This window comes from Chrysemys picta, chromosome 19 (genome assembly GCF_011386835.1).
Source record: "Chrysemys picta bellii isolate R12L10 chromosome 19, ASM1138683v2, whole genome shotgun sequence".
Classification (NCBI taxonomy): Eukaryota; Metazoa; Chordata; order Testudines; family Emydidae; genus Chrysemys; species Chrysemys picta.
The window spans coordinates 12,686,889-12,701,514 of record NC_088809.1 but is presented as its reverse complement, the minus strand read 5'-3'; the positions used below and the strand labels follow the sequence as shown (position 1 = coordinate 12,701,514).

Below are 14,626 nucleotides of genomic sequence, written 5' to 3'. Positions count from 1 at the left end.
TTCCGTCGCGTCATAGTTAAGCAACTTAAAACCCCCAAACCCCCCTTTACTAGTTAAAAGCTTTTAATATTCATGCATATCTATGTTCTTTGACAGTACAAACAGTTCATGATTCCTCAGCAGCTTCTTATCAGCTTTTTCGTCATGCACTAGAAAGTAGGGAGTTAAGAACAGAAACAGGGAGTGAAGACTGCAAGTCTCCATATGTCCAAACAAACTGTTCCTAGTACATTTGGTACAAGAATACGGTCCCCCCCTTTATCTCATTCTTTGAAGCCCAAGCAAGCATGTCCTCATGTTTCACAGAGAGACAGGAATGGCCCAGCAACTACAGTTAGCCTAACTTTGGCTAAGCTGGCCAAACAACCTGTTCTATACTCCATTTTCCTTGGACCTAACAGTCCCCCCTTTGTCCCTGGAGTACCTCGAAGGGACTCCTGGGACAACTAACTGCTATGAGACCGCTATGAGTGGTAAGCTTGGGAGTTGATTACTTTTGGACAGAACACATCTTGGTGCCCATCCAACATCCAATCTTTATTATAACATACAAAGCTAGCAGGCCACATATAATTACAATGGCGCTTCGGAGTACATTATGGAGCCAACCACCTATATCGGGAATCCAATTGAACAAGTTACTCCACTAGGATTCAATTCGCTTCCCTCCGTGGTCCTTTGCTACCTCCATAAGGTGGTTTTTTTTTAAGTGGCATTATAAACATCTGGGACATACACACAGCATTCTTGTCCAATTAATGCACATGTTCCTTTCTGAGAGGCCAGTAAAATATCTAGAGCCAAGTGGTTCTGGAGAACCATCTGCCTTAGTTTTCTCTGTGCTGTTACCAAGTCCACCAGGGCATCGGCGTTAGTCTAATTTTCCAGATGTCTCGGTGAATTACCCAATCTCACATGCATCCTCCCCATGTACCCGGCAGGATTCGGTATGTGGGATCCCACACCTCCCTAACCGGTCCATATGCTTGGAAGGAGCATTGAGAATGTCCGCACTTCCACCAGGAAAGTCTCCAAGTATTTCTTTATGGCCACAGATCAGATGGTACTCCTGATGTGTCTGTAAGGGCAGTGGGCCAAGCCTGAACATGCTAGATCCTACTGCAATGCCTTCCCAGCCTTAGTGATATTTAATACCATTTCTATTAGCAACTTCTGGGTCATAGTACTAAGGGCGGAGATAACATGTAACTCACCAATTCCAGCTTGTACTTGGGTTAGCTGTGCTCCACAAATAAGGCTTGTGGCCTTCTTTAGTTGCCCTAATTTCTTATTATGTTTTTGGTTTTTAAAAATATTTTAAACTGCTGCTGTACTATTGGCCCTATTCCATAGGGATCTGGTCAAGTCTCTCTTCTTTCTAGAGGAAATAACTCAAGCCCTCTGTTGTGCTAATCTAATAGCAGCCCTTTTTGCATTTAAAATCCAATTAGGGAGGGCAATACATGCTGAAGGACTCATTCAAAACACAGGGCGCAGCCTGTAGAATAAACCCCAAAATCCAATCAAAACCACATTCCCAAGCATGGGTCCCACAAGTTTCTTCCTGCCAGTGTATAATTCTTTGTTTCTTCACCAGGGTCAGTTCTTAATGTTTTTTTTGTTTGTTTGTTTGTTTGTTTTTTTTTTGTAGTCAGGAATTCCTGGACTTTGGTGGTTTCAATGGAGCGAGTGTTCCTTCTTCTCTTTTTCTGAAACAGTGTGGTTCAGCATCATACAGGGGAGAGGTTACTAGCACATCACCTTGTAATGGGTTTTGCTTTTTTTAGGAAAAAATCCAAAGGCACAGTAGGTCTGTCAGTGGACAAGCAGAGGTTACTAGCACTTCACTTTGTCTTTTTTTTTTCTTTTCCCTGCTGTCCAGAAGGCACAGCAGAGTTAGAAGGAGGAATAGGCTGATCATCAGTCGGAGAGTCCTCCCGAGGTGGAGGGGTCTTTTTGCAGTGAGAAGCATGAGTCCAGGTAGGCAGTCCTTCGCACTTCACAGCGGTGTTGGTGGTTAACAGGACTTGGAAAGGGCCTTTCCAGCATGGTCAAAGCAGTTTTTCGTTGATGGACTTTATGTAGACTCAGTCTCCTGGTTTCAATAAATGGCAGGGCTGCTAGGGTCTTTAGGTAGCACTTCTTTACCTGTGAGAAAAACCTAACACATTTCATTAATGCCTGGCAGTGTTTTGCAGATTTTACAGCTGCTTGGGCACATTCAGGCCCCCCTTTTCTTGGCTGTCAGCCAAGTCTTAGCTGTGGGCAGTGCCCTTGGATGGGCCAGCATCTTATCTTTAGACTGAGCTTGCTAGCTATTTTTTTTTCCAGTTAACTCGTTCTGTTCTTTTTCTTTTTTCTTTTCTTGGCTTTTTTTAACTTACAAAGGAAACTTCCACTCTTCACTTATACACCTTTTTCAACAATGAACACATACACATTGCCATTATACAGTACATTAGTCTTATTATTCAATGTATGCCATATACACCTTTCTAGTAAAATAACTTTTATACAGAGCTTTGGAGCAACAAACCAGGACAAGCACACCCACTTTTGAGGAGTCCACTCAGTACAACCTCTGGTGTCCAATAGCTTTCCTCCCTCCCCAGCCCTCTGGCTAGAAATCTGAGGTAGCCAGAAGGATCCCATGTGCAATATGGGGAGTGGGTTAACCTTCCATGTCCTTGCTTCCAAAGACTGTTGATATGCAAATTTTAACAACATTTTTTTCAATTAAAAGATCTGACCAATTAAGCTTTTTTTTTTTTTTTTTTTACTTAAGCAAATGTATTAGACTTTAGTATATCACATTTTCCTGATTTATCCAAACACTTTGTATTCCAAGTTGAATAAAACAAGTATCTGCTTTTTTATTTAACCCTTTTATTTAATTTTGAACTAGACTGTCTTATGAAAATATTAAACACAACAATTCTGGCCACAAGACAAACTCCACAAGACAGGACATAAAACACAAAAATAATTCCTATTGTACTAGTAAATGCATGGTACGTTGAATGCTGTTCAGCTGGCATCCGTTTTCTCTGATGATTTGAAAGACATTATTTACTTAAAATATTTCCTTTATATACACATACTCTTGTTGATTTTAGACAAAACAGAGGAATTACCCCATATTTCCTTGTATTTGTTTCATAGGCAGCCCAGGTTTCAGTGGCTTCTACCTTATTAGTAAGATAATTTGCATTAATACAAATACTTTCTGGCTTGCTTCCAGATCCAAAGCTATCCACAGCTTAAAGATTCTTACTTTAAAAAAAGGACACAATTAACTTTCTCAGACTTTTGATTGCCTTTTACTTCTAACTCCTGCTTTCAAACACACAGTGATCTGAAAAAGACAACACAACCTATATTGGTAGGTTTGCATTTCTTTTACCTCTGCTACAATATACACTGCACATGTTCTGGGGAAAATGCACATCCTCTCCACAATTCAATTTCTACAACACTAGCCACATTAATTTCTACACAAGGTGTAACTGTTTCTTTTATGCTTACAAAATCTCCATGCACCCACAGCAAAGTGTCAGCTCAACTACACAGAGCCAGGGGCACTGCCTTCTCTTTCTTTACTAGATCTTTTATCTGCTATTTTGTTACCCAAAAACAAAATTTAAATTTTTTATTTTTTTGGCTTTGACTACCCTGCTGCAGCCACAACCTTTGGTCTTTATTTAAAACATTTTAAATCTTGTAGCATTAAGTCACTTTAAGGATTAAATGCTAAATACCTTAAACAACACTAGTTTCCTGTGCCTGGCAAAAGTATTTTCGGTTTTGCAACTTTAAACAATACCAATTCATCTTAAACTTATAAAATACAGATTGTACACAGCAGGAGTGTTCTTCAGCAAATTAGACTAACGTATTCATAGTTGAATAATTCTACTTAAATAACTTCTTGCCTGGATTACTTACAGAAATTCTTACTAAGTTTCACTGCTTAATTCTCTCTAGCAACTATAGAGTTAACTTCTTACTTTTGGGAGGGCTGTTCTTTTACACCCTGGGGTCTCCTGCGGCGTCTCTTTCAGAGATTCTAGTCCAGGCCGGCTGCCTGAGGCTTCTTCAGCGTCCCCAAACCACACCAGCTCCAGGGTCTCAAAGGCAGACTGTTGGATCTCACTGGATAGTTAAGCTTTGCAAATGTAAGCTCAGCACTGTAACTTTGTACTGCCTTTGGTTTGCTTCTGTCTATATTTTTTTTCACAGCCAGCTGGGGCCGAAAGCAGTTTTTCTTTTGGTTTATAGTTATACCATACAAATAAATAATCTATTTGTTCCGGTCTAAGACCAACCAGGATATTCCTGAGGGAATCCATCCTGTCAACAGAAAAGGTTCTACACCTTGGCCAGTTTTTAGTCGGGGACAAATGAGTAGTAAAGGAAGGCCATTGAATTTGGCATAAGTTTCTCATTTAGATTTAGTCAAACCGGTTGTTCCAGAGATTTCCTTCTAATTTCTAAGTACCAGAGACAATGGGGCGTCCCCCGGGCACTTGCTGCCAAACTGTCCCATTTAGCCTGTAGGGACTGTAACCCTACTCCGGGGACTCTAACCCCTCTCCGGGGACTCTAACCCCTCACAACCCTACTCCGGGGACTCTAACCCCTCACTGGGGACTCTAACCCCTCTCCGGGGACTCTAACCCCTCTTTGGGGACTCTAACCCCTCTCCGGGGACTTTAACCCTTCGTTGGGGACTCTAACCCCTTTATGGCGATCGCTTACCTTATTCAGGGACTCGAACCCCAAAGACCTGACCTCCCCAGGGACTCAAACCCCGAAGACCTGGATCCTACTCAACGGGTAGGTGGACATTGCTGGGTTTCTACGGGCTTCAGCTGGTTCACAGAACTCGCCTTATCGCCGACGCAGGGATCAGGTTACCGGGCAAGGCTCCTCGAAGCCAGAGGATGCGCGCTGCATTGCTTCGGAGTCTGATCCCGCACCGGAGAGTCAGACGAGTCCCGGCGGAGTCGCCAAATCTGTCGGGGACTTTTTAACCCAGACGGCAAGGTTCGTTGTCTGACCGCAGAGTGAGAGACAGGCAACACCAGCAAGGTCCAATACAAGCTCTTTATTGAAGAGTGCACACAACAATAGAGAGCGGCCCGTCTCCAGAGAGAACCAGCCACGATTACAATAACTAGTGAGATTATATAGACAGTTCCGTCGCGTCATAGTTAAGCAACTTAAAACCCCCAAACCCCCCTTTACTAGTTAAAAGCTTTTAATATTCATGCATATCTATGTTCTTTGACAGTACAAACAGTTCATGATTCCTCAGCAGCTTCTTATCAGCTTTTTCGTCATGCACTAGAAAGTAGGGAGTTAAGAACAGAAACAGGGAGTGAAGACTGCAAGTCTCCATATGTCCAAACAAACTGTTCCTAGTACATTTGGTACAAGAATACGGTCCCCCCCTTTATCTCATTCTTTGAAGCCCAAGCAAGCATGTCCTCATGTTTCACAGAGAGACAGGAATGGCCCAGCAACTACAGTTAGCCTAACTTTGGCTAAGCTGGCCAAACAACCTGTTCTATACTCCATTTTCCTTGGACCTAACATCATGTACTAATAAAATCTATTGAGGTTTTTATACCATACTTATCACTGTGGCATCTGAGCACCCTGCTAAGCTGATCCCAGAAATACTTACTAGTAAGCATAGTGCTCACTGCAGGCAGCCCCACTGAAGTGAATTTATAGGAGCACCACTACACTTAGTCGTGTTTGCAGCATCAGGCTCTAATTTTGTAGGCTTGTTACAGAAACACAATTGTAGGGCACACATTCTTCTTGCACCTACAGCACACTTAAGTTTCTGTAAAACAGAATATTTTGAATATTTTTCTTTTAATATTGTAGGTTAATCCGTATACACACATTACAATACTATAACATAGGGCCATATCCTGCAGCCGGTATTCCAGCAACAGGCACATTGATTTCAGTGGGAGTTTCAATTGAGAACTGCAGGGTGTGGCACATAGCCAGCAGTTGCACGGAATAGAGTTAAGTGGCTGATAGTTTCATTCTGGTAACCACTTTTTCCATGGGGGCTTTTGGGTAAGGCTTCAACAAGTGCTGATAGTCCATTCAAATATCTACAGGCTTTGTTCCAACACTTCCTACATCTTTTTGTTCAACATACACCTCTACCCCGATATAACGAACACGAATTAGAATATAACGCGGTAAAGCAGCGCTCCGGGGGGGCGGGGATGTGCACTGGGGCGCATCAAAACAAGTTTGATATAGCGCAGTTTCACCTATAATGCGGTAAGATTTTTTGGCTCCCGAGGACAGCGTTAATATCGAGGTAGAGGTGTAATTCAAGACCAGTAACCATAATTTAGAATGATCTGCTGTCTCATCATTTCTTGTATACAAATAATTTTTCCATTACCAAAATGTCTCCATTTTAATCCCACAGTCAGTCACTAGTAGGGCAATCTTTTGTAGTTGATTGGTAATATTTAATAACACATGTTTAAAAAATGGCAGTAGAAAAAATGCTAAATTAGTTCCAAAAAATCTTTTCATTTTTTTTTCTTTTTAGGTGTTCCAGTTACTTACCGATCTTAAGCAGCAGCGCAAAGATAGTGGAAAACACAAACAGAGCTCTGGCCAGCAGAATCTGAACACTATCATGTACGAAGTGAGTAGAGCTATAGCCCTTAGCACCCTAACAGAAGTCAGAGGCTGGCCTGTATCACAGTGTTCATCATTTACAATCACACATGCAAAATTGTCTTGGAATTTTCCTACTCATGAACGTTGTTTCAGTAAATACATATTTGACTTTTGTAATATAACTTTCCTCCCCCAAAAATCTGAAAGTGGTGCTTAAGCTGCGTGCGTACAGCACAACTGAAATACAGCTGGAAAGTGCTGGCTAGCTGGTGTGCACCATCATGGAGGAAAGGAGCAATTTTGGTCAAGGACACAAGGACAAACTCCTGCTCTTATGAAAACGGCCAAAGGATTTTTAATGTTTATAGAGAGCAGACAGGCTGTGGCTCTGGTTTCGATGTGTCATTCAAAAGACCTCAACACAGCAAACTACATTCAATATATTTTTTAAGCCTGCCAGCACATGCTGCCTGTATTTGAATCTGTACTTCCAGGGAGGCTAGGAGTTTCAGACCTGAGGTTTAGAACTCACATGGTCTATAGATTTCTCTGTTAAAAACAAGTAAATTAAATTCTCCAACTAAAAAAGAAACTACTATCTTGGATTACACAGTGTAACTAAATTATACATTCAGTCACGGGTAAATTCAGTATTAAATGTTTGATGTGTTGTTAGAAAAATCTTTAAAACTATTATTTACTGATCGTTAACATGATGGGATGGTTCTGAATATCTTAAATTAGCAGCTTTATCAAATGTAATTACTTAAAAAAATTGTAGTCTGACCTCTGGTGGCCGTGGAAGAGAATTGTCTTTAATATCAGCATGGTTAATACTGGGCCAGTTCCAGCTTTCCTGGCCTGCATGAATAGTCCCATTGACTGCTGGGGAACTATTCATGCGAGCAAGATTTCATCCAGGCTTACTTTTTTTGTTTGTTTTTTGTCTGAAAGGACAAAATTGCAATTTATAAGCCTTAGATTTGATAAAACAGAGTTTACAAAAATCTAATTTAATTTTACATTGAGATTTACTATCTCATTCTGATGTATTTCAAATGTATGGGGGGAAAGACCATTCTGTGATTATATTTATGTCTAAACATAATTTACAGTTTAACTCTTTAATTATATTGTTGCCAGTATATGAAATGCTTTCACATGCATTTTGCCATCTAGACATTTATTTGTGCCAGTAGAAAGAGAGAGATTAATTCTAGGTGTACTTGCTTTAGGTACTCAACTTAATGGAATTATTTCTGTCCATCACGCATACAGACTCACAAGTTTTGCACATGCATGTGTCCACTGGTATTGCAGTTGCTGGATCTATCTTAGTAAACAGGAACTGAATTTTGATGTGACCCTAATATGACATTTTTATACTTTTAATTGATTTTTTTAATGGAAGAAGCAGCAGAGTTTTGAAAAGAAATCATTATAGAATTGAAATAGCGCTGTGTTCCTCTAATAGAAAATGGTATTTTAATGGGGAAATTGGTAAATAATAGTAATGTTTAGTACGTTTGTACTTTTTTATTTCAGAAAAATGCAAGAATTCTCTGGAATCCTGTTCTGATCCCAATTCCTTATAGTGGGTGTTTTTCAAGCAATGCCCACAAAAGCTCATAAGTTATTGTCAAATTAAAAAGGGAGCTGTAAACTGCAGTCTGCATATACTTATTTAAAACTAAAGCAGGGATTCTTCACCAAGCCTTCCATTTAGTTAGGATGACAGGCTCGGATAAGTTGAAAGATGTATTATCTGTCATCTTGGATTCTCATTCATTTAAACAGAGAAACAAAGCATAACATATCCTTTAAAGCGTATGTTAGTGTAAAAGGTCAACAGAGCAGGGAAGTGAATTGTCTCACTGACAATATCTGAATAAATTACTACAATATCCTTGCAAAGTTTTTTTTAATTGTGATCTGCATAAATAACTTCTGAGCTCTTTGGGAAAGCACTGCCAGATATGCTGATTACAGTACGCTTTCAGCTGTAAAAGATGAAAACATCCTTATGCTGGAAGGCTTTGTTTCAGTTGTGGAGCTCAAATGAGCTATTTATGGCCTGGCAGTGAGAGTACCATTGGCACTGAATTCATGAACACTTGGCAGAAAATAACTTTACATGGTCCCAAGGATAAATACGATAAGGTTCTTCTTCAATTCGGTTTTAACAACTGGATGCCTTTTTAAACAAGGTTTTGAAATCCTCTGTATTGTTAGAATTATACACATACAAAACATTCTAAATCTCTGATGATGTTAAAAATACCTTGGTCCCAATTTGATCTGCCAGTTAAGATTATTTCATTCAAATTAATAAAGAAAATGTGTTACAGGTGAATACTCTTTGAATTGCATGTGTTTAAATGCTTAGCACTAAAAAAGGACCTTTCATCCATACACTTCAGTGCACTTACAAATCTGGGTAGATATTATCCCCATTTTACAGATGGGCAAGTGAAGTTACAGGGCGGTCAAGTGATTGTCCAACACTACAGAGGGAACCCTCAGAGTTGGGTTAGAACATAGGAGTTCCTGTCTTTCAGCATTAGACCGTGTCTCTCTGTATGGACCAACTTCAGAAGGGTTTCCTAGATAAGTGCTGGCATAATTGCCATCACATAATTACTTTTTTATATACTGCCTGTTGCTTACACTTTCAGCAAAAATTAATATGATCTTCGTGAAGCAAGGGAAATCCAAATGATTGTGCCAATTATGACAGTACATTCTACCTTCTGAACGACGTTAAAGAACTAAATTCCCCAGTCAGACTTCTCTCAAAAGGAGTGAGGAGATTTTTCATAAACTAACTTGTTTCATAGAGATCTCATATGACTCAAAGCAAAAATAAATGTGTAATAATCTGTTTTTTTCCAACTTTGTGCAGACATTGAAATACATATCCAAAACACCATGCAGATTCCAAAGTCCTGAGATTGTGAGAGATTTCCTCATAGCAATGAAAGGCCATAAACTAACCAAGTAAGTAAAGATCTTCTTTTGAGTACAGGTCTGTCTCATCTAACGCTGTGGTTACGTTCCACAGTCAGCGCCTAAAGCGAAAATCGTGTATAGTCAAAATTACATTGAGTGTAATTGCGGGTGGAATCGCCCGCACTACAGAAACAGTTTGTTTTTTTGTTTTTGCCGACTGTGTAAAGCTGAAATTGCGCATGTTAAATGTGCCTAAGATGTGACAGACCTGTATGTGTATAAGAGTGCATGAGAATATTCAAAACCAGCTCTACATAAAAATAATGTAATAATTTGTCTGCTTTTGCTTAACTTGTCTAACCCAGTTCACGGAAAAATGAAGGACAAAATTAAAATTCTCTGTCTAGCCATCCTTTTTTCTCAGATGAACACCTACACACATGCACATTTGCTTTAAATGGATGCTGTTTGCCAAAGTTTTCTCAAACTGTTTGCCTTATAGTGTTCAGCATGAGTTCTCATAGTCAAAATGCAAAGAAGTATTAAAAAATATGTTTGCTGAGGTAGAAACTATGTGAGGTGGATGGATTTTCAGCAAAATAAAAAGGGACACTAAGAAAAACCTCAGTGTGTTGAGTCATCTTGCTCATTTCTATCCTCAGAAAAATAACTCCATTCCTAAAAAAAATTGATGTCTCCCCAGCAAAGAATAGGCATACTAGTGTGACTGAACATAAGATCCCCATAGAGATGTATGGGAAATGTGTAATCTGTTGAAGAAACTAATTCTTGCCTGAGTCTTTGAGTTGCGGATGCTCAGCAGCTTCCCAGAATTGTACCCTCTAATTAATTAATTAATGTTCAGCAAATTAAGATATTTCTTTTCCCCTCTCTGTTTTCCTTGGACACTAAAGGTGTATCCTCTGTGATTTCCAGGAAATCTGCGTTCACTTGAATAAACACCCAGACAAGAGCCATAGTCTCCTCTGGGGAATTCAGAGTGGAAGTTTGACTGGCTTCCCTCATACTTCCAACAAGCTTCAAAAACATTTTTTCTCTTAGGCATTAGTGTGAATGGGTATTCCTAGTGCCCGAAATGGCTAGGTCTCCTGCACACCTCATCAAACTGTGAGTGAAGCCTGTCAGAAATTTTCAGGCTCATGAGAACTGGGAGGAGTGAGTCAATTTTTCCCCTCTGTGTAGCTTTAATCTGTTATCTCTTTCCATCCTTCCTTTTTCAAACACAGCTTTTCACAAAGGCTCAGTTGTTTCTAACCCACTTGCTTAACACCACAAGGGAACAGTGTACTCCACGTGGATTCTCTGACCACTTTTTTCTCCTCTGGAGATTCCATAAAGAAATCTTGCTCTGGGGAGAAGACTAATTTGGTTCTGTCCCAAAAAGACACCTGTTAAGATTATCTGTTGTGTACAGTACTACAAGGGAAATGCGTACTTCTTTGGAAACAGCAGTAAGTTGGGCAGAAAGAAAATCCATTCAAGCCTTTTGTCTTGTGCCCAGAGTATTAGCAACATTTTGCGGATCATTTTGCATCACTCTCAGTGTTGACATTGAGGTACTAGTACTGAGAAGCCACCTGACTTTAACATTAATACTGTCATTTTTGCTTGTGCTGCTTTCATTCGTTTCAACTGTAGTCAACATTAATTGCCCAGATAGTATGCCAACATTGTATCTTACAATGGAGTACTTTACATAGATCCTGTAAACCACATTCATGCAACAAAATTGAAAGCACTCTGGGAATTTCTGAGCAAATTACATAATCTAGGAGGACAGTTTCACCTTCAAGCATTCAGACAAGCTCTTCTAATCACTTCCAGGTCTGACACGGAAGTATTAGTGTGTATGAGAAGAGTCTTTACTATAAAGAGCTGACACTTAAAGTGAGAGAGTTTTTCCTGAAATCCCCATGACAGTCATTTTCTTGTGTAGTCAGCAAGCGTCACTGAATTATATACTGTACATTTCTCCCTGTGCTGAAATACAGGGTCAGTAGTTTGATATTGTGACTAGAGTTAGATGAGGGTTTGAGTTATCACCAGTCCTCTTTGCATTAGCAATAAATTGGGTGATGAAACAGACAACACAATGCATTGTGGATGGTGTAAAATGAGTTAGCAGAGATGAGTTTCATGATCTTGACTTCGCCGATGATACTGCTTTACTAAGTATGATGTGGAACAAGAATGATTGCTCTTACATCAGAGGTAGAATAGGAAACAGCAAAAATGGGATTGAAAATAAATGCGGAGAAAATCAAGATTATGAAGGTAAGAAACTGGACAACAGATGCGAAAGTGTATGAGGATGGAAAAGAAATTAAACAGGTAAAAAGAGTTCTGCTATCTGGGCAGTGTAATGACGTTTGAAGGTGTCTTTGATAAACATATTCATGCAAGATGAGGAAAAGCAAACACCATGTTTTGAAAAGATGAACAACATCTGGTCAAACAGAAGTCTCCCCGTCAAACTAAAGAGAAGATGATACCATGTGAATGTGCTGAGCATGCTACAGTATGGAGCAGAGACTTGGCCAATGGCAGAGATCAGAGGCTTCTCATCACAGATGCCTGTGGAAGAGACAATACATTTTATAGAATAATAAAATAACAAATGTGAGAGGAAGGGAGCTGACAGAGCAGGACATGTTAGAAAATATCATCAAAGAAAGAAGGTTCAGATGATTGGGAGAGGTACATCATATGGAAGATGGGAGACATTCAGCTGGGTATTCGAGGGAGGAAAGAGAAAGTGGGAAAGGACAAGAAAGAACAGGCAGAAGACAGTGACAGGAGGATCTTGGATGTGCTGGGATCACCAGGGAAAAAGTACCATAACTGGCAAGTGATTTAGTCCGTGGAGGAACTGTACTGTCTGATGTGTCAATGGCACAGGAAGAACTAAGGTATGCAACTCAATAGAACTATGTGAGAATGAGAAACCTTTTTTCCATTTTATTGCACCTATTGAACACTAGGGGGAACTGTTATATAGCAGGTTACAAAGTAGCAGCCGTGTTAGTCTGTCTCCCCAAAAAGAACAGGAGTACTTGTGACACCTTAGAGACTAACACATTTATTTCAGCATAAGCTTTCGTGGGCTGCATCCGAAGAAGTGGGCTGTAGCCCACGAAAGCTTATGCTCAAATAAATTTGTTAGTCTCTAAGGTGCCACAAGTACTCCTGTTCTTTTTGTTACCTAGCAGAATTTTAGATGGGTTTGTTAGCTCAGGCGTTGGCTACACTTGCAAGTTAGAGCTCATTAAAATAACTGCCACAAGTCTTTTCTTAGTCCTCATAGTGGCCTTCCGGGATCAGTGGTCTGGTCTGATCTAAATTTCTCATTATTACTGCTGTGCTCAGTGTTGTTGATGCATTTTCCAAAACACACTTGTTGGGCGTTTAGCGACCCCCTGTGAATTTATTTTTCAGTCCTCTTAAAGAGAGAACAAAGCAGTAAAATACACTAAAACAATTTAAAACCTCTAGTTTTTAGTGCTTTCAGCCAGTTGGCTTGCTAACGGGCAGTTTCAAAGCCATGCAAATACCTCACTCACTGATACTGTCTGACATGAGCTGTAGCCATACTTGGGCCTCAGCAGCATTTGGATGAAATTCAAGGCTTGGAACAGAGAATTTAAAAGTAAAAAAGCTATAAACTAACATCCCGGTAAATTATATAACTACCTAGTTGAGGTCTTATGCTTTAATTAGTTTGTTAGCAAATCCAGCAGTGTTGTATTTGGAAATATAAGGTCTAGCCTGCTTGCTTGCTGTGTTATTTCCTTTCTTATGCCTTTGTTGTTTATTATAATAGATTTATAGCTTTGTATTAGAGGATTTTGGCAGTAACTCAAGGAACCTACAGGCCACATCTAGTATGAGCTAAAGCAGGTTAGCATATATATGTTTGTGACCTTTAGCATAGATGATGAGCTAAAGCAAGTTTGTGATCTTTGACATAGATAAGTGGCTTACCGATTGCCCTCTACACTTAATGGGTACTCCACAAAGAACATGGAAATAACAACGACCGGTTCAGGCCAGAAATGACACGTGAGAATGAGCTAATTGACATTAATACCTATGAATATACCAGCCTATAGAGTAAGCGTACCCTATAGTATGTGGGTGAGGAAATTAAATGTGGACATAGAAGGTGGGTACATAGTGCTCAGGTGCTATAAAAGGGGCAAACCACCATATTTAGTTAGGTTTTAGGTTAGTTTTTCTTGGGGCTTTCTAGCTCTCTAGCTTCTCCTAAGCTTTTCATCTTCCACCCGAGAATTGAGGAACCTGGACCATCGGACTCTTTTGGCATGCCACAGTCGAGGCTAGTCCTTTGCCTCTTACTATCAGGTTATCAAGGAAGGGTGTGAGTTGTAACCTAGGAAGTTTTATAGCAAATGATATCACATGTACCTCTAAGACAGAACAGTATTATTTCCGTTTTAATTCTGATTGATTCCTTTTTCCATTTGATTACTATTCCATTTATGTCAATAAAAGTCTTTTCTTGTGTTTTGTTCCCAGCATGAGTGTCCTTGTCATACATCCCGAGGGTCCTTGCAAGACTTTGTGTAGCCTGATTCTGGGACAAGAGCCTTATTAAGTTCTGATCAGATCAATTGGCGAGCCTATAACCTTTATTAAAATAAACAATAATATTAATACCCTAAAATTAGGCAACAAGGGGAAGATACTGTGTGTCACTCTCGATTTATTTTCCAGGCCTAGTCCTCTGTAGAAGGATCTGATATTTTTCAATGTGGTTGTTAATACGACTTCATTTAAAAGAGCAGGTATCAATCTTATGGTTTGTAATTGAGTTTAAATCGAAATTGACTATTCTCTCATTTTTTCTTGCCTGTATTATGTAATTTTTATTTTGGGAGAATCAATTTTTAGATATCAGGTGGACCTAAATATTTGAAAGTATATTACAGTTAGGACCCAGACATTGTCCTTTTAGTTTTTAAACCGACAC

At 39.6% G+C, this 14,626-nt stretch overlaps 1 protein-coding gene and 1 long non-coding RNA gene across 6 annotated transcripts in view; one reads left to right on the top strand and one right to left on the bottom strand.

The window, feature by feature from the left end:
• CRCP (CGRP receptor component) overlaps positions 1-14,626 on the top strand; it is a 45,393-nt gene that overhangs the window by 11,512 nt on the left and 19,255 nt on the right. For all 5 annotated transcript variants that reach the window (XM_005283418.3, XM_065573363.1, XM_005283417.5 and 2 more), the window contains 2 exons: positions 6,593-6,691; positions 9,569-9,663. In XM_005283418.3, coding sequence (XP_005283475.1) covers positions 6,593-6,691; positions 9,569-9,663 — 194 coding nt within the window. The remainder of the gene's footprint in view (positions 1-6,592; positions 6,692-9,568; positions 9,664-14,626) is intronic.
• LOC135976621 (uncharacterized) lies at positions 1,557-5,600 on the bottom strand. Its single transcript, XR_010593915.1, has 2 exons — positions 4,759-5,600; positions 1,557-2,161 (listed from the first exon to the last, which is right to left on the bottom strand). It is a non-coding gene; the product is annotated as an uncharacterized LOC135976621 (long non-coding RNA).